We start from the raw sequence: 25,601 nt of genomic DNA on the forward strand, positions 1-25,601 counted from the left end.
CATCCTTTTACAAAAAACAAACAAAAAAGGTAATCTTTTTGCTTTTTTCTTCTGGAGGTTACAAAGACAAATAGGGAAAAAGTTACAGTACACACAATATCTAAGTTACTGATTTTCATTTCCCCACATTGAAAATGCTAAATTTCTTTCTCTGTATAGTAAACAGGAATGTGTTTGGTTTTTTGTTTTTTGTTTTTTTTTTCTGTTCAGAGCAACAGAGATCATTTAGCAATGCTTCTTGAAGTTTTTCCTCTGTATTCCAGATGAGCAATTATAGATGAAAGGATTTGTGCTGTACGGTAACTCTTATAGCTAGAATGATTTCATATTTGCGCACTAACATGAACAGTTAGTGGAGTTGTTCAGTATGTTGAAAAGTTAGGTTTATGTTTACAAGCCATGGAGAGACTTTGAGCAGTAGCATATTTAATTATTATCCACATAAAAATATCTTCACAAACCTAATGTAAAAATTATGTTAAAACTGCACATTGAAGGCATATTTAGAAAATAGAACACTTGCTGTTGGAAAATAGTTATCTTTATTCTTTTTTTTCACTGGCTGTGTTCCACAGTGCTGTATCTACTAAATGTGGTTTCATTCAACTTTTAAGCATAGATGTTTACTTTAACTGGAGTCATGAACTTTCCTCCTTTCCCTCAAAATGTCTGCTTGATGTCCATAAATATATGCCATTAGTCCTGTGAGTAGCAGGTAATGAATCTCACGAATAACGAGACAGTGTGTGATCACGTTAGATGTCTTTTGTGGCACAACAATTTTGAGATACTAGATTATCTTGCAGCAGTGTTTATGCCAAATTTCCTATTTCCTTTGATTTCTACTAAGGAGTTGGAAACACTTTTCTTTAGCAGCAGAGGACTGTATTTTAAATGTACATCACCGAAAATGTAGCCATTTTCTTCAGTGTTTTAAAGGAAAAGACTTGTTCCCTGAGGACACATATGTGAAGTAGCAGCTGAAGATGTCTTTTAGTAGTGTTTCTAGTAAACATTGCTAAAGCTGCCACCATAATGCATGCATGGTTCAGAGGCAGCTTTCAGACCTTGCTTTGTTTGCTGGTTGAGCCTAGCCTTTTCTGTACATTTATTTTCAAAATCCTTTTCAAATTATTGCTTTAGGGAGCATTTCCTTTTTTCCTACTCTTCTTACTCTTACATCTTTTAGTAATTCCTGACTATTTGCACAGCTGCCTACATGATTTGTTACCTGTCCTTGCCAGAGAGCGTATTCCTCCTCTCTTATTTTAAGGACACCAACAAGGCAAGATTTATCATGCCGTATACATTGATGTATACTGCATATCAGCTGCTACCATTTGTGGTTCTTAGTTGTGAAAGACAAGCTGACAGGCTTCTGTGCTAAATTCAGTATGCTGGAACCAGGCTTTAACCTTCTAGGTAACAGGTATGTATTCTGCACCTGACCCGTGCCTAGTGTGGTTCTTGGCACAAAGCTGTGCTGGATTGGTAATGCAGCTAAGTGTGATTTGTTACAGTTCAGTTCTTGCCTTTGGAAGGGAAGGAATATAACATTGTTGGTTTAAATTACTATGTATGTTTTTTTAATCTGATAAAGGAGGTATTCTTTCAACTCCATACTGCTGTTCGTAAGAGGGAGCACTCTTTCAGATCAGCATGCTGGTTTTGGTTTGATTTATGCTGTGTTTAAAACATGGGTTCCTCCACGTTTGTTTATAGAGGCAGGAAACATTTAACAGGATTGAATAAAAGTCTAAGCTGATTTCAAGCTGTGTTGTAGGCAAGTCAGTAGGTAGAAGCCCAATAAATGGGAGTCTGAAGAAGGTCAAGATAAAAGCAGGCAGAGGCAGACTTTGGGTAATTAAGTTCTTTAGAATAATCAAGATGTTGAATTCCTCAATAATTATAAATGAGAAAATGTTCTGGAAACTGCAGTTGTTCGGTCTAGGAATTCTTATTTCAGTGTGTAGTTTTATTTTTACATAGCCAGTCTTCAAGGTCTAAGCCAAGGTTCTTTTGTAAAGTTTCAATATTGTGTCCCTTTGGCAGTTGTATATGTACTAGAAGTACTAACTTTTAGCTCAAATGAAAAGCAGTCACCTCTTATTTCACAATAAGAAGAAGCTGAAACAACTGATTATGCTGTTTTTTACTTGCAGTAAAAAATGCAGAATTTCTGCAGCAAGCTGCTTTAGAAGAATATGGACCAGAACTCCATGTTGCTTTGAGAAGCCGAAGAGATGAACTTCACTATTTAAGAAAACTTACTGAACTTCTTTTTCCTTATATTTTGCCCCCAAAGTCAACAGAATGCAGGTATGGAAGTTACTTAGAATTGTATTCTTTAAAGTGTCTGTATACTGTATAGTACAGTAGTTCTGGGGAATGAAAGAATCAACTCCAGAGTCATCCTCCTCATCCCTTCTTATCCCATTGCTTATAAGTTTTTTGATTGTTCTTAAAAGTAGCATGCTTTAAGGTGTTATTAAATCCTAAAATACTTCCAGGAAAATTTAATGGCATTGGAAAATTATGTAATCTAATATTGGGTTTGATTTTTTTTTTTCCTTTTATTTTTTTTTTATTCCTTTTCAGATCCCTGGCTCTTCTGATAAGAGAGATTCTGCCTGGTTCGGTTTTCCTTCCCTCAATGGATTTCTTAGCTGATCCTGTAAGACTTTGGAGCATAGGAATAATTTAGTATTAACTGTTTTCCTACTAAGTATATTGTGGTAAAGCAAATGATGCACAGTGACTTACTTGCTATGCATTTCGAATTCATGTGGCCAGTGTTTTTGTTCATGATAGCTGGTTTCAGTGCTTAATTGACTGAAAATACAGTATTGGCATGGTGTCTTAAGAATGTACGTTTAATGAAAGACTACAATTCCTGTAAGATGGGAGAATGCTATGCTAGTATAAGCACTTCCAAATTGCTATAGCTGCATTTAAACAAAGGCCTAATTACTTGAACTAAAGCTATATGTATCTTTATAGCAGTCTAAGTAAACCAGCCTTTTTTGCAGCTGTATTGAGATAATTCTTTTGTCCTTAGTTCTGCAAACAAGAGGGCATTTATTTCTGAAGATGGAACACTGCAATCTTTGATTTTATTTATGCATGTATTTTTAATAGGCAAAACTGCAGTACCTATGAAGGTATCACCTAGCTGCAAGCAGGAAGTACTATAGCTGTGGAAGTATTAGTAGTTCATTAGATCGGCACTAACAGTAAGAATACTTTGTAAAGCTTTCCTCCACTGAGTAAAGAATGTTTCTATGCAGATGTCTTCAGAAATTCCCTGACTTGGCATATACTTGAAGAGACTGTTGAAGGTCAATTCTCAAAACATGTGTTCCCAGGCTTTTTTTTTTTTTTTCCCTTTTTTTTTGGAAGTATTTATATACTCACAGGTTTGAACTTGGGCATAACATAGTGAAATGATTTTAATCTAATTCATTGAGTTTAATATTGATTTTGTATTATGCTTTCCTGCAGGACACAGTCAACCATTTGCTGCTGATCTTTATTGATGATAGTCCAGTGAGTATGGACAAAATTAAAGCAATAGTAATCTGTTCATCCATTTAGGAAGCTTTCTTACCCACTGGTCTTTTTGTCATTTTTTTTCCTGCAGCCTGAGAAAGCAACTGAACCCACTTCTTCATTGGTTCCATTCCTTCAGAAATTTGCAGAACCACGAAATAAAAAACCATCTGTAAGCAAAGGCAACATTTCTTTCCTTTCCTGTTGTGATAAGTGTTTTACTTTACCTGCTGTTTTTGTTCTGCAACTTTTTGCATTACTTGTGTACTCACTGAAAGTTTGAAAACTGGCTGACTGCATTTTTAACCTACTAAGGTACTGAAACTGGAGCTAAAGGAGATCAGAGATCAGCAAGACCTTTTATTTCGGTTTATGAACTTTCTGAAACAGGAAGGGGCAGTCCACGTGCTGCAGTTCTGCCTGACTGTAGGTAAGATTGCATACATGTGCTGAGGTGTATTTGGCGATCTTTAGAAGATTTGAGAATTTGCAAGTTCAAGTGAATATTCAATCTCAGAACTAGACAGCATTATTAAGCCAGAGATTACTTTTCAGAATCTGTGTTCACTTACTTCAGTATGCCCTGATCCTTGAATGCTAATCTTGATATTAATGTTGGTATGGATTGTAGATCTTAATTGTATTTCTGGTTTTGATTAAAAGTTACATGTTTTAAAATAGAATATTCTTAGAAGAAAGGTTCTGGCCACTGAAATCAAGTACAGCTGCCTTTTTTTAATACATGGTTGCTGAAGTATTTCTAAAGAGACTGTTCCTCACTGAAAGTTTCTCATGTTCTTTTAGCTCTAGAATTCTGATTTCTGTAAAGAACAGAAACATCATGGGAACGCTGGAGGTCTTGAAACCTTCTATTCAGTAACCCAGACCTTTGTTATGAAGCATGCATTTGGTTTTACCTTTGCACTACATGTCGTTTGAAAAGCCTTCTACTTTCCAATGATAAGGTTTTCTGTGAAGTTTCTGTAAATTAGAGTGTTTCATTATTTTTTTTTTGTCAACCAGTAGTTTATTACTGACTTCTCAAAATAATGTTGTTTTGTTTTTAGTAAACAAGTATTTCCATGTTGCATAGGAAATAATGTTGTTTTGTTTTTATAAACAAGTATTTCCATGTTGCATAGGAAATAATGTGTCTTCATAGTCCAAGCCCATACATGTAACAAGAAGGTGTGAAATTGTTAAAGACTTTTTCTTATAAAATACTGCATAAATCATTAATGTTTTGAAGAGAAATATAAGTAATCTGTGCTTCTTACGTGCTCATAATCCTTCCAGACATGTTGACTTTTTGCCAGAAAAACTCATCTCCTCACTAAAAATCCAACAAAGCAGTTGGTTACCTGTTCAGTGCTGGTGGTACCTGCAGGGGGTTCTAAGCTGATCTTTCTGGAGTTCTGTAGAGCTGCTTTCTCTGCAGGAAGTTTGCTCAGACTGTGGCTGTTGCCTATGATCAATCTTTTTTTCTGGGTAAACCTCAGCAGTTTCTTCCTTCTAAACTTCTCTTGCATTTTCGTAGATGGCAAATCTGTGTATTAGCCTATAAAACAAAGAATGAGATTTAGGGGTCTCAAGTTATGCTGACCCAAACTGTCTACTGTAGGTGGTTCTTGACTTGATTGATAGAAATATTTTGCGTAAGAAGCACTTTCCAAGGGAAAACAAACCAGCAACAAAACAACCAAACCAACAACAGAACAACCAAACCAACAAACTAAAACCTCAAACCAAACAAAACAAAATCCAGAAAGGTCTTGGTAGATTTTTTTTTTTTTTGGTTTTGTGTATTAATTGAAAAATGAATTAAACTCTAACCTTCTTTTCCCTTCTTTCTGGCCAGTTACGCTGTTAGTGGGATGGGCCAATAAATCAAGTAGGATTACACAATAATTGTGCTGAATAGAATATTTTGTTCTATATATATTCAAATATAATGTTTTTAAATGATATCTTTAGTGGATTTGGTCTTAAGAATGAAATAGAAGAATAGGCATATGACTCATATAAAGGGTTATTGGGGCTCTGTGTATGTTTATCATGAACTGGAAATCATGCTAAAATAAAACTACAATTTACAATTTGGTAATTTAGGAAGAAAAAAAAAAAATCATTATTCTAATTCATCCTTATGCCAGGAACAACTTCATGGATTTATCTTTTCTGTGGTAAGGAATAATTAGTTTTAATTACAATATATTTTAAATAATAATTTTATGAACAAATCTGAATTATAGTTAATAAGAGGTCTGCTACGTTACTACCTGAGATTGAGATGTCTTATGTTTCTGTTAATTTTAAAGTTTTACAAATTACTGTATCTGCTGGAAAATGAGTTGATGTTACAGGTTACTTCAAGATCCTACTTGTTTGCCAAGTTGATATACAAATGCATTTTCTTTCCTTTACTTCTCAGAGGAATTCAATGACCGAATTTTGCGACCAGAACTATCAGATACTGAAAAGATGTCTCTTCATGAGGAAGTACAGAAAATTTACAAAACTTACTGTTTGGATGAAAGCATTGACAAAATTAGATTTGACCCTTTTATTGTGGAAGAGATTCAAAGAAGTAAGTTCGAATTTGAAAGGAATAATTTACACTGGAATTTAAACAGCAAGCTGTACTAAAGTGAAGATTAATCCATCTAAATATGTCTAATTGTTGGCCACTTGCTATATTGTGCTTAGCCCTTGTTTTGTCAGTTTATTTTGTCAGACTTACAGTAGCTTGCAAAGTAATCACAAGCTCAGACCAGATAAAACCCAAACTTTATCTGCCTATATATAGATATAACTCTTTATATTTGCGATTTGTTGGGTTTTTTTTTTAATAGTTGCTGAGGGCCCATATTTGGATGTTGTGAAACTTCAAACTATGAGGTGTCTTTTTGAAGCTTATGAGCATGTACTTTCTCTACTTGAGAATGTTTTCACTCCTATGTTCTGTCACAGCGATGAGGTAAGTGTGAAAGGTTTGAAGAATAGTCTTAAGCTCATTCAAAGCAATTTAGTAGGCATTTATGATTTTTCTATGATTGGAAGTTAAAGAAATTCCCCACACTGGTAGCTGCCTAAAGCCTTCTAACAGCAAACACTTCAAACAGAGGGGTGAGTCTGAATTTGTGTGTGTAAATAAGGTTGAATGTTAAACTTCTCACATTTCTTTGGGGAAGAATATATTGACATGTCTTAACAACAGGTACTTAATTTGGCTTTCTTCTTAATAAAAGTGTGTTTCTCAAGATTAGTATTGATGGTAATTTTTCCCATAATAGCTAAAATGCTTCAAATGCTTGATTTTATTTTTTTTTTCCTAGTGAGGAGGAGACATGGATTTTGGTGCTTAATTTTAGTTTTATTTTTGTTTTCCTGTTAATTTTTGAATCCCAAAACTGTGTAAAGTAAAATAAATAGTCCTGGGAGCATGTATTGCAAATTTGGTCTGTCCTTTTCCAGATGAATGTTTTAACTGCTAGATTATGGTCAGCTGACCTTTTACTTCTGTTTTTGTTTCCTGAATTTTGCAGTGTCATTGCATAGTAGCCCTTGCCTCAGTTAGTCTAGTGTTTTCTTTGATACTTGATTTGTTTTTGTAGTACTTCAGACATCTTTTAAGAGGAGCAGAGTCACCAACACGCAATTCAAAGTTTAACAGGTGGGTATTGTAGAATCTTTAGGTAGTTTTTTGGTTTCTAGTTAAACCAAAAGTTTGGTTTTAGTTAAACCATAGGAATTTTGCTACTGCCTGATAACAATTTGACTAAATTTTTAGCTCTACCTTTACTTTTTAAATGGTCAAATTATATACTAAAGGAGCAAGCATTATTACACAAGATGTCTCTTCTCTTTGAAGTGTTTTACATTAAAGAATTTAAAATGTGATTAAGATCTCAACATTTGAAAAGAGGGAAGGGAAAAACAAATGTACAGTGAGAATAAGATAAGGTGGAAATAAGTGGTGATTTAATTGACTGTATATATATATAAAATACCATTTTATTGGTGCAGAGCTGGGTGATCTTAGATTTCGGGTTTTACAGGGATACGTACAGTGTACCCTGCATCTAGCCAACCTGGACATTGCAATGGGAATTTCCTCTTGTTGCGACAAGGAGGATTGTCTGTCAGCTCATTCACTGCAGAAGTGTCATGTCAGAAGCTTTGTTTCTGGGTTTGGTCTATGTACTTATAGACCACCTTCAGGATCCTCAGGGACTGTGGAGAAGAGGAGAATCTCCTGTGGTATGAATGGGTGATCTTTTGCTGTGGGACTGGGTTGAGTAAGCTTGAGGTCTCACCATTTCTTGTCTTTCATCTTCTGCTGGATGGCTGTCAGACTAGCCCAACTGAATTGCTCTTATGGTCTAGTCAAAAGAAGGAAAAGTTCAAAGTTTTTAATTTGGATACGGTTTCTTTCTTGGTATCAAATAAGATCCATGGCACTTTAGAAAATGCTGTTGTTTATCATCTTCGATTACTCTTCTAGAGGATTAAGTGCAATTAATTTAACTTTTCTCGTAGCAGCCCTCTTGATTTGCAGCCTCCTGTGAGGCTTGTTATTGTGAGATCCTTTTCTCCTCTGCTAATATTCTTCAAAACCTACCTGATTGTTCTCTTTAATATATCTTCATTGATGACATCTATTGTGTAGTCTTTACAGATTTTGTAGATCCAGGACTCAAGCTTTGATGTAGTGCTTTCTCAGTTTGGTTCTGACCAGCTTGATTCTTAGCAAAGAGGCATAGAAAGCAGCTAGACCAAACTGCATTTCTCTTCTTTGATACTCCAATAGGAATGGTGACCTTAAAACACACTCCAGCTTCTGTTGAAGATAGCTACAGAGTTTCATCCAGACCTTTAAATCTGCCTTCTGGTATCTTTCCCCAAACTATTTATGTCAAGGGTTGAAAGTATCCTGTCATACACTTCTTAAATCTTGTTAAAGTATGAAAAGATTAAGGCCACCTCCCTGGTGCTTTACTTTCCAAACCGGAAAGGGTGAAATTACAGGCAGTCTCTACCTGGAGTTTTTGAAATACATTTCTGGCTACAAAATAAGCAAATCTTGAAAATGTATCTGGTTTACATTTTAGAACAATTTGAATACCATGAGTATATATGCTGGCTTATGATATGAAATACTGTATGTTCCTGAAGTGGTGCCTCAGCGATTATTTCCTTGAAACAGACGTCCTGTCTGAGGTCATAGGCAAGTAGCTTGCCTGTTTGTCTGTTGCTTTGGTGTTTCCCTCAGCAGAATCTGGTACAGAGTCACTGCCAAGGGAAAAAAGGAAAAATTACTTACGGAATTATTCCAGATGCTATCCATATGCATATACCTTATCCTGCCTTCTCTTCCCTATTCTAGTATTAGTTCCAGCTGAGAGAAATTATATGCAAAAAATTTTTTGTTTTTCATATCTTTGATACTTTGGTAGGGTCCTGTGAGTGTAACTGCTGGTTAAAAAGTCAAATCAAGTGGTAGATAAAAAATCCCTGTGAAATGTACTTGTGGATAATCTGTTGAATGATTTCTTTTACTGCAAGACAAGAAAATTACAGAGCAGTTACAAGTGGGAAGGCAGGCAGGAAGCGACAATCAGTGTGTAATTTCTTGGTTGAATCGCTTCTCTGAACTGTACAAAATAATCGTAGCTTTTTGTGTACAGATAGGACAAATAATGTGCTATAAAAACTCCCAAGGGACATGAGAAGTCCCAGGTATTTCTGGAGTGTAAAGAAGCCAGATTGAGGATATTCTGGGAACCTGATAGCTAGCTGTGGCTGTCAACAGTTTAACTCCATAACTGATATTTTCCACCTCATGTTTAATGTGTGTGGCCAATTAGAACTGATGTTTTAAATTCCAATTCTGGTCACTTAATTTTGGGTGTGTGGAGGAGAGGACAATAATTCCCTCTCCCTCTCTCTTATTTATGTATTTATAATACATTACTACATTACTTAAAGGTATTCTGCATTGGAAGTGTAACAAAACAAAAAAGAAAAGCCATTAAATGATATCAACTCTGAGATTTCTGGATGGCTGTATATCTGCCTTTTTTTGCTACACATTGTGACCACATATAGAAATAGATGCATCCTCGCTTGTCATTGGGATGGGAATAAAATTCAAACAAATAAAGGACAAAGTAGAAAAGATATTAACAATTTTGGGGTGGTGAGGAGTAAACCCCGCGGAATTTCAGTCTGTACTAACAGTTGTGCACAATGTAATTGACGGTCACCATCAGTTCCAACTTGGTAGGTTATGTTTCCAGCTTCACAGTTAACATGACTAAAGACATTGTAAAAGGCCTTAGAATTAGTTCCTCTTGTAAAACAAGATCTAAAATTTGAGTATTTTAATCCCATATCAGTTTATCCCAAATTCAGTAGCTCCAGTCAATTAAAATCATGTGTGCAGTGACTGTGTTTATGGTTAATCCATTTAAACATCTTGATTGGAATTACTGAGTTGATGGCTGAGGCATTGGTTCTGTGTACCAGGTCATGTAGAATGTCAAAAATACGTGACAGTTCTCAAAAGCTGTGAAATAATAATGAAAAAGATATTTTAATAGTGTTTTTTACTATATTTAATACAGGGGGTGGTGGTATTACATAAAGTAAGTCCCCAGCCTGTTCTTCATATTGGCCAAATGAACTAGATTCCTACATGACTTCGGAACATAGGTTGTAGACAAGGTTAGCTGCCTGTTTAGCACTACTTTAACTACGAAAGCCATTCTCTATAAAATTGTAGCCACTTGTGCTGAATGTCAGTGAAGACCTGAACATGTCTGGTAATGGTGGTTTTTGAATTCAAAGGCCAAGATTGTGGTGATGAAATGTGCAGGTACTGTTCACTTTTCATTTGTTAGGATTTAGGTCAGGAACTAATTGTACCATGTTCTTTACTAATCTGTAATGATGGTTGAAGCCTATTCAGTTTTGTTAGGATAGGTCTGTCAAATTTGGTTTTTTTTTCTTTAATGTTATTTTTCTCCTGGGCTCTGAGGTAATTTATTTGCCTGTTGTTGCAGAAGTAGCCTGAGTTTGGATGACTTCCGGTAAGTCAATCTAACACTCGATAAATGTTGTGTGTTAGTTGTGCTGCATCTATCATGACTGCATCACACAGCCTTTACAACAGTAATTACCTGTCCATTTTATTTGTAAAAACACATGTGAATGTCTTCTCTGGACTAAACTGCATTTCTCTCCACAATAAGATTTACTCCCCGTGTCCTCTTCACAAGTATTTAGAAATCGCTTGATTACTAATTTCACAAGCTTGCAATGTATTAATGTTATTTGCTGGTAATGATTTGTCTGTTGTTACTAGCTTTGGAATGTACTTGCATAACTTGAAGCTTTTCTTTTTTTTTTTTTTTTTTTTTGCCTATGACTGCTAACTCCTCCAAAATTTCATTTTACGTCATATCACGTTTCCAGATACTATTTGAGGTTTTATCCACTTAACTGCTTGTTGCACAGCTGTATACAGGGTGTTCATTGCCTAACGTTGCATGCAAATATAAACATTCTATGAATATTTTCGAGCACTCAAAACCAGCAGTTCCCCAAATTAGTTCTCTCTGCAGCTCATCTTGTGACTGTTGCAAGTTTGATTACAACTTATGCTATTTTTTTATAGTATATTCTGGGTACTCTGTCATCAGTCATTAATGTCTTAATAACTGTTCAGTGGTTTGTTTTCTCATTATTCATGCCTCTTTAAATACATGCTATCCAAACTCAGAAAACAATGTTTTCATTATGGGCTTTTCCTTAGAATTTATCAGAGCATCAGTATTATGTATATTACTTGTACCAGTCTCGAGTCTTGAGGGAAGTTTATCAACTTCATCTTGCAGGTTAGGAGTCAAGATATAGAGACATTTTTTCTTTCGTGTGTCAGTTCAGACTATTGCGTTATAACTTGCTAGATTGTTGAGCAATAAAGAGTACTTGAGATATAAGTGCAGTCCATTGATTTAATTATTTTTTTTTTAAGTGCAGCTCTCTACACTCAGCTGTTCTCCTAATTGAGTGTTGGAGTTTTAGCAAAAAGAAAATAACACTCTGACTTCACATGCGTGTAAATAATCCAGCTTGTCTGATACATACAACTCATTTGTTACTTCTTGACCCACAGAGGTTCACCACAGCATTCTTCAGCTGCATAGCCCTGGCTGATCACTTGAAAAGAACTGTTCAGTGCACTGAATGAGGGAGGGATCCTGTGGGGAAATTATTTTGCAACCTTGCACAATTAAAGAATGCCACAATGTATAGTGGCACTAATGCAATCTTTGGTCTGCAATTCCCAGCCATAGACTGAACAACAGTTGTATTTTTTTAATACGTATGTGTGACTTCTGAAGTTTTGGGGGGAAAAAAAAGTGTTCTAGCCTCTTGTTACATCATTGATCAGGAATATTGTAGCCTATAGGCTCTCCACTCAGGGCCCTGCCAAGAAAGCAACTATAGTATTATGATCTAATAATGCTGTTACTTGGATCAGCACTAGAGGGAGTGTGATATATGAGTTTTGTATATATCTTTGTTGACAGTAGCAGTTGACAGGTCTTGGAAAGACTTGGTCTCTATTCTAAGCTGGCCACCTCCTCTCCTCTTTCTTCCCTCATGCCATGAACCTGACCATATCCTACTCCCATCTCTTCCCTCCTACGTAGCCTCAAGTTCTTTCTTCCATTTCTGGTTAGCCAGTGAATATATTAGATTTGCATCTTGATACCTTTTTTTTTTTTGTACATCTTGTTTTTCTTGTTCAGCTTCTTAAAAATTTTGATCACCCTGTTGTCTATCTCTCTTAACATCCACGGATTTTTTTCCATGCTTATCTAATCTGGTTTGCTCTGCATACTTGCTCAAGGATTTTTGCCAACCCTGTTTTCTCTCCATATGTTGTTCAGCATGTGTCTGTTCTTATTCATCAGTGTTTGTTCCAAGTTTGTCTCCCTCTGTGAAGAGAATGCCATCCTTGTTTGTCACTTTATATCTGTTTCAGTTTAGTGATTGCTGTTTCATTAGGCGTAATCTTTAGGCTCGGCATTGGGTCAAGAAAGGGTGGTTTCTAGCTCTCGCATTGAGTCCTGGCCCAATATATTTCAGTGTTGCAGTTAAGTCAGAGCTGTATTCTGCCTTCAGATGGAGCATGATCAGTTCAATAAATAACTGATGTGAGCCTGGAGTACTCTTACCAAATCTTTGAGCTTGTGCAGATCAATGTTTTTGGTCAAAACCTTGAGAACTATTTTGACCAAATTTTCACAGGAATGCTGAAAACTTCTGCAAGAGTCAAGCCAGAAGTCTGAAGTACTAACTTACTTGAAAAGCTGTCTGGTTTTGTCTGAATAAGGTTTGTATTTTGCTAGCCCAGTGTTTAAGCTCTAGAACAATCTCCTTCATAGACATCCTTGTCTCTAAACTGGAGAGACATCAATTTGATGGGTGGACCACTCAGTGGATAAAGAACTGGCTGGATGGCCGCACATGAAGGGTTGTGGTCAACGGCTCAGTGTTCAGTTGGAGACCAGTAACAAGTGGTGTCCCTCAGAGATCGGTGTTGGGACCTGTCTTGTTCAATATCTTTATCGGTGACATGGACCGTGGGATTGAGTGCACCCTCAGCAAGTTTGCCGATGACACCGAGCTGTGTGGCTCGGTTGATACGCTGGAGGGAAGGGATGCCATCCAGAGGGACCTGGACACGCTTGTGAGGTGGGCTGATGCCAACCTCATGAAGTTTAACCAAGACAAGTGCAAGGTCCTACACCTGGGTCGGCACAACCCCAGGCACAGCTACAGGCTGGGTGGAGAAGAGATTCACAGCAGCCCTGTGGAGAAGGACTTGGGGGGGGTGGTTGATGAGAAGCTTGACATGAGCCAGCTTCAGTGTGTGCTTGCAGCCCAGAAGCCAACCGTATCCTGGGCTGTATCAAAAGAAGCGTGACCAGCAGGTCAAAGGAGGTGATCCTGCCCCTCTGCTCTGCTCTTGTGAGACCTCACTTGGAGTATTGTGTCCAGTTCTGGTGTCCTCAACATAAAAAGGACATGGAGCTGCTGGAGCAAGTCTAGAGGAGGGCCACGAGGAGAGGGGATGGAACTAGATGATCTTAAGGTCCTTTCCAATCCTAACCATTCTATGATTCTATGAATATTCAGGTAGGTCCTCACTATGGAGAAGTTCAGTTCAGCACAGTAAAGTGTAGAAGAAGTTGTTAAAAAATTGAGTAAAATTGTTCAAGCATGGATTTAACTACAAACAGCTAAGCGACCTTATCTTTGCTTAGCAGAGATAAATAAGATAGACGGTGCCCGTTTGGTTTGGATGGAGCTGATAATACAAGAGACAGGAAAAGCAAAAGAATTGGTAACAGTGGATTATTTACACAAGTTTAGTCATGTATACAATCCGGGTAAAATTGTAAACAGGAAAATCATTGGGAACATGCACATGCACATTTGCATGCAGTTGATGTTGTCAGCATAGTTTTATGGGCAATGAAGATGCTTTACCTGCTGGTCCTTTGTTCTGTTGATACTACTGTTCAGTTGTTAGTAACTTTTTAAATGAAAAAGAAATGCTTAGGAGATATATGTTGGTGGGTTTTTTTACCTCCAAAGTACAAATTGTGCTTTTGATCTTAGTAGTCTATCAAGTTGAGTCTTTGCTGCTGCAGTTCACTGTGTTGATTTTTAATTCACCTATCAACTGTATTGAGACACCAGAAATAACTTCAGACTGACTCCATATTCAGCAGAAACATTTTTCTTTCCAGAATGACTAGCATTTCTATGTAAGAAGTAATTTCCAGTGTCAGGTCTTGTGTAAGGGTGTAAGAATGCTGTAAAATCTGTTCTCTCAGTACAGACTGCATTCCTCTCAATTATTTTTCTTTTTCCATACCTTGTTCTTTTTGGATGCTTCGTCATAAGTGGCAAGACTTTAAAAAGTCTTCATCTTTCAGTCAGACTGGCTCTTCAAGCCAAGATTTTTCAGTTGCATCTGTTTTCTCTCATGCTTGGTCTTGCTCCTTGCACATTCCTTTTGCCTGTCCCTCATGTTTAAAAGTCGGATCTGTCTTGAATGATACATGCTTGTAAAATTCTGTACAGAAAAAAAAACCCAAAAAGGCATCTGAGTACACCATTTACAGTACTTGGCAAGAGTGTATAAATATTTAAGTATGAGTACATGGAAAAGGACAGAGCTGGTGACCTTCTTGGTGTGCATGCCTGTAGCAATACCATGGTTCCTGCTGTCAAAACAAACAATTGTTTATTAATGTCTTGTATTACTAGGATACTGTTATAAGAGTGTTATGTTTACTAATGGTTAAGCCTATGGGAATCCGTATCTCTTAAAAATCTAATCAAGAAATTTTGCTGATCGGTCAGAGAAAAGTCTGTCATAAATTAATTTTGATTGAAGTGGAATTGTAAATATATTGGCTACTTGTTTATACAGTTTCTGTATTTGCAAATGATGTGCAATGGCCTACTGAGCTGCTGTGTGATAATGTGCCTTGTGTAGTGATCTACGGCTTCTGTAATCCTAGGACTACACAGAAGAGAGGAGAATCATTTGGAATCAGCAAAATAGGCAACAAAATAAAAGGTGTATTCAAGAGTTCTGCGATGGAAGGAGCTATGTTGCCTAACTATAACTTAAATGAAGGAGAAGATGACTTTGTGAGTAAAAGCTTTAAATTTGTCTTTAAGTCTTTGTTCTGTTTCTTTCCGTATTTGAAAATGTTAAGTTTCTGCCTTTTCTGCTGTCTTGCATCACTGCAGGGTTTCCATGTGCTAGCTTCTGATTAAGTTGCCTTGTTTTCCGTGTATTCATTCACAAGCCAATGCCACATCCCTGATTACTGTGCTTCTGATCTTATTGCTCTAGTACAGAGAAGTACTAAAAGTAGTAGTGTCAGACATTTTTGTAAGCAATTAATTTTTCTCTAGAAACCTACCATGCCATTTTATAGTTCTGGATAATAAGGTATTCGTAGGACTGTGTGCTCAGCTCTTATTCTGAAGCTTGCTGTGAGACCTTAAAACTGTATTTGAAGTCGTGGAGAAATTGCTGTCAGGTTGGTCTGTGATGCAGCCATGAGCCAATAGTCCTTTGCCATTTGTTTCAGGTGTCTCCCTCAACTAATGATTTTCTTTCATGCTAAACAGCAATGAATAGAGCCAATGGTAGTATTAATTCACAGGACATTGGTATCTGAAGCACATATGGGGGACAAATGGAAAATTTTAAGATGGGAAGAGGAAGGAATTGGTCAGGAATTACGAGTAGTTGTGTGTTTTTTAGTGTCTGCCAATTCTACCTTTTGAACTTGTTCCTAACAAACAAAACATTGAAGCATTTATCACCTGCTAAACTGCTAGCTCATTCTCCACAGCCTAAAGATAAAATTGTGGCTATGAGTTTCTATTATTCACCTATTTACTTTCAGAAGAGGGTGGAAAGGACTCAGCAACGTAGAACTCTAGATAGTTTTGGTTTTTTCTTTAAGAGGAGAAGAAAAAAGGCAATTTTTTCTGCATAAGCTAAATCTTCATAAAGTCATGCCTTTAAGGGGGCAGAAATGTTGCAATTAATTTTTTGGTTAATTAAGTTCTTGTTGAAACTTCTGTCTTTGAGGCAAGATTCTAATGAAAATGGGTTAATTCTGCAGCATTGCTGTGGTAGATTCTGTTAGCCAAAGGGCATGGAAGGATAATTCTTCTATAGTAGAGGAATTAGTAGAAGTGTAATCAAAGCAGTGGAGCTCAAAGAAACATGTTTTTGTGCCAGAGCGCAAGACGTTACTTCTAACAGATAGACAGTATAGAGTCCAGTCGTTACCAAGGAAGGTTTTCAAATGGACAGAATGGTTTTAGCCTAGGCAAGAATGGGAATTTTTAGGTGCAGCATTGTCTCGAGGACCTTCATTAAATAGATGGAGAATAGTACTTTTTTTTCTAAACCCACCTTAGACAAAGTCTAAGAAATACCTAAGTCCTTTCACTTGGTAAATGTGGGTGGGAAGAAGAAATCTGTTAAAGAAAACACTGTTGTAAAGCTGCTGTGCGTCTGAAGAGCTAGACAGAGCTGTGACTTCATTTCATGACTGAATACTGAATATACAGAATTCAACATTAATAAAGTCACAGTAAATGTTGAGGTGTAATTTCCTGGCAGGCATCCACAGGGTCAGAAGAAGAGCTCTCCTGAGAAATGAAAGATGTGATTTGGGAAATTAGAGTATAATTGTACAAAGGTGGCAGCACAGATTACAGATTTAGCAACTTTTTGATTAGCTGATGTATGGAGGGTGTGGGAGTTAATTCCTCCTACCCAGATTCTGATTAGGTATTTAAGTAATTGGTGTTATGTAAGCTTGGTGGGTTCAAGGCAAATACAAGGTAAAGAATGGCAGTGAAAAGAGTTCTGTGCATTGTGAGAGAAACTGAACAATGTCTGTCTTTTTCTTTTGAGAAAGTCATGTTGATGCAGTTAAAGCCTATCAGAAACATCCATTTAGTCCAAGGAGATCATGTTGGCATAGAAACATGTGTTAGCAGCTTTCTGTAGCTCTAGCAGCCACTTCGTAAGCTGCTAATATAATTCCATGAAACCACACTGAATCTTTGTCATCTAAATTTCAAATATAGCAAAAGATCTTCTGCATATTAAAGCATAGGTATTGTTCCCAAGACAGCCAGAAGACCTGTAGACTTGAAATTGTGGCTTTGTTGGATTAAACAAATGGAAAGTGTCTGGGGCAACCTGTTTGGGGGTTGGTGGTCTGTGTAGAAAGAGGATTAAAAAACCCAGGAATTCATGCTTCTTGGCTTACAGTTAATGTCAATGCTGTGGTTGTCATAGTGGAAAAGCCTGGGAATTCGTGTAGGATGATTACCAAAACTGGGCTGTAAATCAGGTGAGGGGTCTGGTGAAAAGAGGTTATGAGCAAGTGAACCTTTGCTGATGATTAAATACAACTTTGGAAGGGCTGAGTGAAGAAGGTTATGGCCTCTTTATGAGCGCTTCAAGGACGACTGACTCCTACCTGCTCTAAGCCTTACACTGACTGCAGTGCTGGGAGTGTAATAACTGTATCAACTGATGGGGTAGTCCAGTGTATGAAACTAAATAAAAGGAAGGAGATGGAGGACTGCAAGCAGTGGAAAATGAAAAGAAGAAAGAATTGGAAAACGCAGGCAAGAGTTGTTACGATCAAGTCTTTGTGTCAGCGTTTGGTTCAGTCAAGAACTACATAATTGAGTAAGTCTGAGTGTTTCTACAATGATTTTGCTATTTTGGAAGGAAGTCCTAGTGGAGACTATATATTGCGTGCTAATGCACATATGCAGAGTTAGTCAGGATAGATTATGAGGTGCTAATTTTGGCAGCACAGGGTGAGGGAGTGAGTGCAAACTGCACCCAGTTCATGCTGCCCCATCCACAGAAACTTGGATCTTGTTGAGTTGGAGTTGCTATCCTGAAATGCTGTTCTGCTGTTTCTATCCAGTGGTGACAACTGCATAAAGCCTGGGGAAGAAGAGAAATAAGGGTAAAACCTGATACAGAAGACTTTGTAATTGTAAAGCTACCGAACAACCCTGTTGTTGCAGTTCAGAGAGCATCTGTTCTATTTATTCCATTCTTTGATGCAAGTCTGTCCTGCAGTTTGTGCGCCTGAATTGTTCATTCCAGGCTAGGGTTATTTGTGTTTGCTTTGTGAAAGAGCATAGCCTGTGATGTAGCTCTGAAATTGTGAACCCCACCTCAGCTGAGTGTGGTCTCTGTGCAGCAGCAGCTCTATTCTGCTCCTGTCACAGGTTCTCTTTTTAGCAAATAAGTCAGGTAATGGAAGCCAAAAGGTGTTTTGGAACGAAGAGATTCAGTTAGTGGATCTATGGAGATCTATTTTATAAGACAAAGGCCTACACTGTAACCAGGTTAAGGGTCATTTCAGTATTATACAAAGGCAAAACAAAACTGAACAAAGGTTGCTCATGTGTGTTGAACCATTTATGCTTCAGCTGCAGTTGAGTCATGATCATGTGACTATTGTAATGGAGACACAGCCAAAATTGTTTCAGGGACGCTGTATTGCCTTAAAGCATTAATTAGATTCTTCCAATACAGGCAGAACTTGTTAAGCCACCTAGGCTTGGCCTTTGAGTGGAATTTGGCTTTAAATTATGAAGCTAAGGGAGAAGGCCTTGAAAGCGGCATTCATGTTTTCCAGTGTGCTGTAGTTTCATATGTTGTAAATGCATATGTTAAAATCTCCTATTTAACAAGTGTATTTATTTAAATATTTATGTATTTAACAAAAAAATACTCTCAAGTCTTAATGTGAGGACTTACTGAAATAATGTACTTTTGAATTGTTGCTTAACTCCAATCTATCTCAACATTACAGACCTAATAGCTCTGTAAACTGTGGTTGGAAGGGCAAGGTGCTGACTGCTGCTCAGGGGGGTGCAGGCTGGAGGCAGGATGATGGGCTTGGGTATTGCTCCTGGCAGCAAGCTAAATTAGATTCAAACAACTTCAGTTTTGCAAGGAAACAGGACTACTCTTTTTTCCACCTGCTTGCCTATGGTTGTGAAAATACAAGAACTTTTTTCCCCAGCACATCTTTATCAAGGTCCAGTTTCCCCACAGATTCTCCATTCCGCTTTACTTTGTCACCTATTTGAGTCTAAGGCCAGCCCTACTATTCCCTCTCACAGATGCTGTCTCCTATTTCTCAAAAATAATGTTTGTTCCTTTGCGTCATTTTTATTATTCTCTTTTTTCTCTGTTATGAAGATGAGAACTGGGTTATGCCTTGGTGGAGATATAAATAGCTTTCCAAGAGTAGCTGCTGAAGCTTGGCTTTTTCAGTCCACATATTTAAGACAATCTTTGTTGTTTGTGATCCTCAAAGATTTGTAGTGCTTCCTTTGTCATTGCCTGGGACCTGAGAACTGGGTGTGCTATGTGGTAGCTGGGTGATTAATTGCCAGTGGGCAGCTCAGCCTGCCTGTGATGAGCAGTGTTGTGAGCATAAAGTGAGTGTCAGTGTAGTGCCAGGACTGCAGTTCAAATTCAAAATAATTTCTTCAGTGTTCACTGAACAAATGGCACTGGTTCTAAAGGTCTGCTTGCATAAGGAAAAATCAGTGTTATATTTTATGGCATGGAGTCTGAGTTTATGAACTCCATGCACCGGAATTGCCCTATGTGTAGCCAGCAAGGATTAGGCACACACTGCTCCCTGGTGCATCCGTTTCTGGGAACAAGATGCTGAAACTGGAGCTGATGGGGAATGCAAATGCTTTTGCTTAAAAACCACTCTAGGCTGTGGGAATAATTAAGTGCCAGTCATGGCTGTGTTGCACCTTGCAAAGCAAGCCTGGTTCATCTGTCCTTAACATACTCCATTGCACTCTGCTATGGGGATGGGAGACCTGCTAGCTTGGTGCACTGTTGGCTTTTATCTCTTGTGTTTGCCTAGCTTCTTGGCCTGACCTAGTAAGCTCAAATCTTCAGTTTGCGTCCTTGTATGGTGGAAAATGCAGTGCAGCTAAGTCTGCTGTACCCAAGCTGGTTCATGTAGCATTCGGTCTGTGTCTAAGGCTTTCTTCCAGCTGTTTCCTTTAGTATTTTGCTCCCTCACTCTCTCCCCTTAAGTACCAGTTTATAGAACTTGATAACACTATAAAAACTTTCAGATCTCTCTAAATGTTTCTAATTTCAAACTAATTCACAGTGGATCTAAAAATAGTAATTAATATACATGGAAACTCCATTAATGTAATTTTTTTTTTTGTTCTTTTATTACTTAGTGACACACATTAAAGACGTGATTTATGTTTTATTGTCATATACAAGGTTGGCAAAGGTAGACTGTACCAATTAAAGCAGAACAGTTGATACTGATGTTTGGATTTTTACAGATTGAAGAAGGTGTTATGGTGATGGAAGATGATTCTCCTGAGGAGGCTGTTACTACCCCAAATACACCCCGCAACCTTGCTGCATGGAAAATTAGCATCCCATATGTAGATTTTTTTGATGATCCCTCCTTGGAAAGAAAAGACAGAAAGGAGAGAATTCCTGTGTTCTGCATTGATGTAGAGAGAAATGATAGAAGGGCAGGTACGCAACGTTGTAGATAAGTCTCATTTAGAAATGAACTCAAAGCATTCTAGAGTGCAGTATTCTGATGGGTGTTGCAGTGTGTTTTGCATACAAATTCTTCTGATTTTGAAATAATGACTTGAAAGTTATGAGGAAATGTGTTTGACAGCTAAATGATCACATTTAGTTTAGTATTCACAAGTTGAGAACTGATGACTCGGCGTGAATCAGTTTCATTTAGACTTCATGCCAAAGTTTAAGATTTTATCATGCAAAAATCCTGATCCCACAATTCATATTGACAAAGACCTGTCATATTTTTCTTTCACCCACTCTGAAGTTTGGAAAAATAAACAATAGATATGTAAGTTATACAAGTTGTATAAGTTGTATAAGTTACACAAATTGTATAAGTTGTATAAGTTATACAAGTTGTATAAGTTGTGTAACTTATACAACTTACAAGTTGTATAAGATATATAAGTTATATAAGTTGTTATATAAACAACAGTTTATGTAACTTCAAAATATAGTTCTTAGGAAATTAAAATGTTTTGCTTATTAGGAATGGTTCTGGCTTGCAGATAGTTAATCAGTATCTAGATAGTAATGCGTCCATGTTGAGCGGAGAAACTGCATCGTTGTAGGGGTGCACAGATTTGTGTTGGTGGAACTAATACTTCCATACTACGCTGAAGAGTTTAAGAGTTACGTAGTGATATCTTCGAGAAGGAAGAATGATCAGGATTCAACATGATGGTGCAGTGCACTGTATTCAACAAGTAGTATTTCTGTAAATCAGTTGCTTAAAAGTTTGAAAATAGATCTAACATAGTCGGCCCTAATAAATTATGCAGCAGTCCACTGTTTAGATTTTAGGGTTCCCCGAAATGTGATGATAATTTCCTTGCTAGTACCATGTCTATTTACCAGGTGTGCATTTTAATTTAACACTTTAATACCTGGATGGGATTTTTCTTTTTAATGTTACTGCATTTTGGGGGACTAATATAATTGAGTTTTTAACCTATAATAATTTCTGTTTCAAGTGTCATAAAGCCAGGTTTATTTTTAATGCTGTGTTTGGTTTGGTTTTGTTTTGCTTTTTTCCCAGTTGGGCATGAACCTGAGCACTGGTCTGTCTACAGGAAGTATCTTGAATTTTATGTACTTGAGTCGAAGCTAACTGAATTTCATGGTATGTTCTCCAACATCTGTAAAGCCACTTTCCCACTGCTGTGATTATCATTCAGTACTGAGCTGAAATTTGAAATAATGAAACCAGTGTTTGCTGCATTACAAGAATAATTTAATCCCCTTGATATCTTTATTAGGTACGTTTCCTGATGCTCAGCTTCCCGCAAAGAGAATCATTGGCCCTAAGAACTATGAGTTCTTAAAATCCAAGAGAGAGGAATTTCAGGAATATCTGCAGGTATCAAACCAACCACTGGATCAAAGAATACTCTAAAACTAATTATATAAAACTAATAAAAGATTATAAATTTGGTGTGGTGGGTTTTTTTGTTTTGTTTCCAAGTAGCTTGAGTTTTAGAAAGGGATCAAGTAAGGAAATAAAACCTGTTAAAATTTCATGTGACTGAAAGCAGAGACAGATGACAATATCTATGGTAATGTAATGCTCTTTGAATATCTTTTTGCTGTAGAGAAACTGATTTTTAAAGATTAAAGTACGTGTACTTTTTTCTTTCCTTCTGTCTCAAAGAAACTTCTGCAACATCCAGAACTAAGTAACAGCCAGCTTTTAGCTGACTTTCTGTCCCCTAATGGAGGAGAGACTCAGTTTCTTGATAAAATGTTGCCTGATGTGAATCTCGGTATGTATATGTTAGTTGTTTATGCTGACAAATAGTAGTACTGTAGATACTGTGACTGAAAGATAGTAGTAATGAATAGATAGCAGAGTAGATAATGAGTAGTAGATAGATAGCAGAGTAGACAGCAAGAGTAGGTAACTTGGGTAAGGATACGGACCTGGGAGGTAAGAACTCTACTCCTTCACAGCCCTTAAAATTATAGTTCAGCAAGCAAGATATGGTGATACATTTTTCCTTGAAGAAAAAGTCTCTTTGATATTACAGAAAAAAGTAAAAGCAAACAAAAAAGAAAGCAAACAAAAATCTATCAAATAGCACAATTCAGGAAGACTTTATGGTATTGTCAGGAGTCAAATCTGCACAAGTCAGTCATTGTGTACAGATGCAATGGTATGAGTGATTTTGTAATATAAACTGCCTTTGGGTGTTAGTTGATAAAAATCTGTTTATATTAATCTGAAAACTGCAATATTTAATATTCCTAATATTAGCTAGCATTAAGATCTCTTTTAACATGAGCTACATAATAGAATTTGAGGCAGTGGTGTTTGTGAAATAGGCAGGGAAAATGGAAATTAAGAAGCTGAGAAATTCTTAATATCTAATGTAACAGTTGATAATAAAGCCAAAAGGTAGACTGTGGTGTGACTTTAAAGCTTGGCTGCAATGTAGCTGTCTCAGGATTGTGAGCTTGAGATGGTAGGGTCAACCTCATGGCCATTCTGTCTTTGTGTATTGTAGCTCTTGTTCTGACATGAGCATGATCCAGGAAAGCCATGTCTGAATTTTGCTACTGCCTTTCTGGTTCTCTTGGTCGTGGTGTGAACCTGCTGGGGTGACCGTTGTCTTAGTGTGCTTACTCGGTTGTTGAGTGACATTTTGGTGGGCATCCTCCAGTTAAACAGTTTCATTTCAGACCTCCCCTATAGATCCAACTGTACATTGTTAAAAAAAAGCTCATAATTATGGTGTTTACTGTAATGTATCTCATGTCTGAGACTGTGCTTCACTTCCAGAAAAACCCCAAAGAACCCCAACAAAAAACAAGACATTTTAACAAGTCTTGGCATTTCAAGTAGGGTTTTCTTGTGAGGATGAGCAATCTTACTATTATCATTTGATCATTGTACATACTTTCCAGTGTAAGTTCCAAATTCAATAACGTGTAGATAAGAAAACTATTACTGTAAATGTAGTGCTTAAAATAGAAGTAATCCTTGACACTTTCATTTTTCAGCATTAAAACTTACTGTGCTGTGTCCTGGTAGCCTTAACAGGACCGAAGAGCTGATTTTTAAGACCACAACTGTAGTCTGTCCAATTTGTAAAACTTTACTCACCAGTATTTTCAGGACTGGCTCCTTCCAGGTTCTCTCCAGATGAGCTGATAAAAAAGGAAAGAGGAGAATCTCATTTTTTGTGATATCGTTTGTGATAAATGTTTATAAAGGATGAAAAGCTTAAATACAGAAAAATTCGGCTATACTGGTGTCGCATAGTGCTGCTGTTACGGTGCTAGAGCTATTTCTGTTTGAGCCTCTAGAAAAATCACAAAGGGTAGATCTAGAGTACTTTGCTTTTGAAAAACAATATTCAGGTATTCGTCTGTGAGTTTTTCATATTTTAAGTATCTTTTCTTGAAGAGTACTAAGCACTAAGTTATAAACTGAATACGTGGGAGACTTTATTTTCATAGCTTTTGTGCCAAATTAAAAGAAAATACAGTTTTAAACTATTGTATTTTTAAATTCAGTACTAGACAGTGAGTGTATAAAATGTAGGAAAGCAAAATGTCTTTAAGATCAGGCAGTGATAATAGAAAGTTTTTGTTTGTCTGTTTCTAATTATAGGTAAAATTATAAAATCTGTTCCAGGAAAGCTGATGAAAGAGGTGAGTAAGGCTTCCAGGCTGCCAACATTTTAACTTCAATAACTAATTTTACGTGCTTACTAACTGATAGGCTATTCAAAAAGTTGTTTGGAAACTCAGTTGATTTGGGGGTTGGTTTTTTGTTTGGTCTTTCCCCCTTCCTATCATTACTGACGTGATGAGCCACTCATGTCTTATTTCAGAAAGGTCAGCATTTGGAGCCATTCATCATGAATTTTATCAACTCCTGTGAATCTCCCAAGCCTAAACCAAGTAGGCCTGAACTTACTATTTTGAGTCCCACTTCTGAAAACAACAAGAAGGTACAGTAAATCATCTCACCTCTGCACTTCAAGGAGTTGGGAAAATGACCATACTCTGAAAATGCAAAGAATAAACAGAAAAAAGCATAAATGTAACAACTTACTTATTTGTGTCTTTTCACACAAGAGAGAGTAATAGTGCAGAGAGCTTTGTCATCATCTGTCTTGTAAATATCTTAGCCTGAATGATTTTCGAGGGCTGTGGGTTTTTTGGTTTGGTGTTTTTTGGTTTTGGTTTTTGTTTTTTTTTTTCCCCCAATTCTAATTGGTTTTGGAGATGAAGATACAGAGCAGAGAGCCTGGGAAGTACAGAGAAAAGAAGAAGGAAAGCAAAAGGAAAAGTGGGGAATATGTTAATGCCATGAGTGAGCTTTGTTTTTGAAGTGAAGAGCTTGAGTGTTTGATGAAAGTGTGACTTTTCAAAGTGCTACAAGCTAAATTTGTCATGGTGCTTATATCTGTCTGCCTTTAAAATGTTACACCTTTAAATGTCATTAAAATGTTAGTATACAGTTCATTGATGTCTGACATGCATTCTAGGTTAATTGTATAACTTATGTATAGTTTTTCTCTCTAACATTGCCATAGTTAAAGCCCAGCACTTCCAATTTTAACCTTTTACTTGACTATAGGAAAAGATAGTTAACTTTCTTAGTCTTCAGGGGCTTTAGAAAGACACTGGTCTTTATATTTCTGTGCTAGGCTGCTTTAGAGTGTTAATGTGTTTGTGGAATTTATGGAATAATACTGTTTCCAGACTAGGATTTCAGAGACCCAAGCTCAGTGTTACAAAGTTGGTGTGTTTTGGAACAAAATGTTAAATGTGCTAAGGCTTTGCCATG

General features: G+C 37.0%; 1 protein-coding gene across 1 annotated transcript in view; it reads left to right on the forward strand.

Annotated features, from left to right (window-relative positions):
• Nucleotides 1–24,759, forward strand: part of SNX14 (sorting nexin 14) — a gene marked incomplete at both ends in the record, with an annotated part of 41,419 nt that extends 16,660 nt beyond the window's left edge. The window contains 16 exons of the mRNA XM_010013393.1: nt 2,163–2,319; nt 2,599–2,674; nt 3,502–3,546; nt 3,641–3,721; nt 3,865–3,979; nt 5,981–6,136; nt 6,402–6,526; nt 7,164–7,222; nt 10,614–10,640; nt 15,159–15,291; nt 20,545–20,746; nt 21,843–21,926; nt 22,063–22,163; nt 22,455–22,566; nt 24,417–24,457; nt 24,640–24,759. Of these exons, the coding sequence (XP_010011695.1) occupies nt 2,163–2,319; nt 2,599–2,674; nt 3,502–3,546; nt 3,641–3,721; nt 3,865–3,979; nt 5,981–6,136; nt 6,402–6,526; nt 7,164–7,222; nt 10,614–10,640; nt 15,159–15,291; nt 20,545–20,746; nt 21,843–21,926; nt 22,063–22,163; nt 22,455–22,566; nt 24,417–24,457; nt 24,640–24,759 (1,634 nt within the window). The remainder of the gene's footprint in view (nt 1–2,162; nt 2,320–2,598; nt 2,675–3,501; nt 3,547–3,640; nt 3,722–3,864; nt 3,980–5,980; nt 6,137–6,401; nt 6,527–7,163; nt 7,223–10,613; nt 10,641–15,158; nt 15,292–20,544; nt 20,747–21,842; nt 21,927–22,062; nt 22,164–22,454; nt 22,567–24,416; nt 24,458–24,639) is intronic.
• Between the last annotated feature and the right edge of the window lie 842 nt (nt 24,760–25,601).

This window comes from Nestor notabilis, unplaced genomic scaffold (genome assembly GCF_000696875.1).
Source record: "Nestor notabilis isolate BGI_N333 unplaced genomic scaffold, ASM69687v1 scaffold13654, whole genome shotgun sequence".
Taxonomy (NCBI): domain Eukaryota; kingdom Metazoa; phylum Chordata; class Aves; order Psittaciformes; family Psittacidae; genus Nestor; species Nestor notabilis.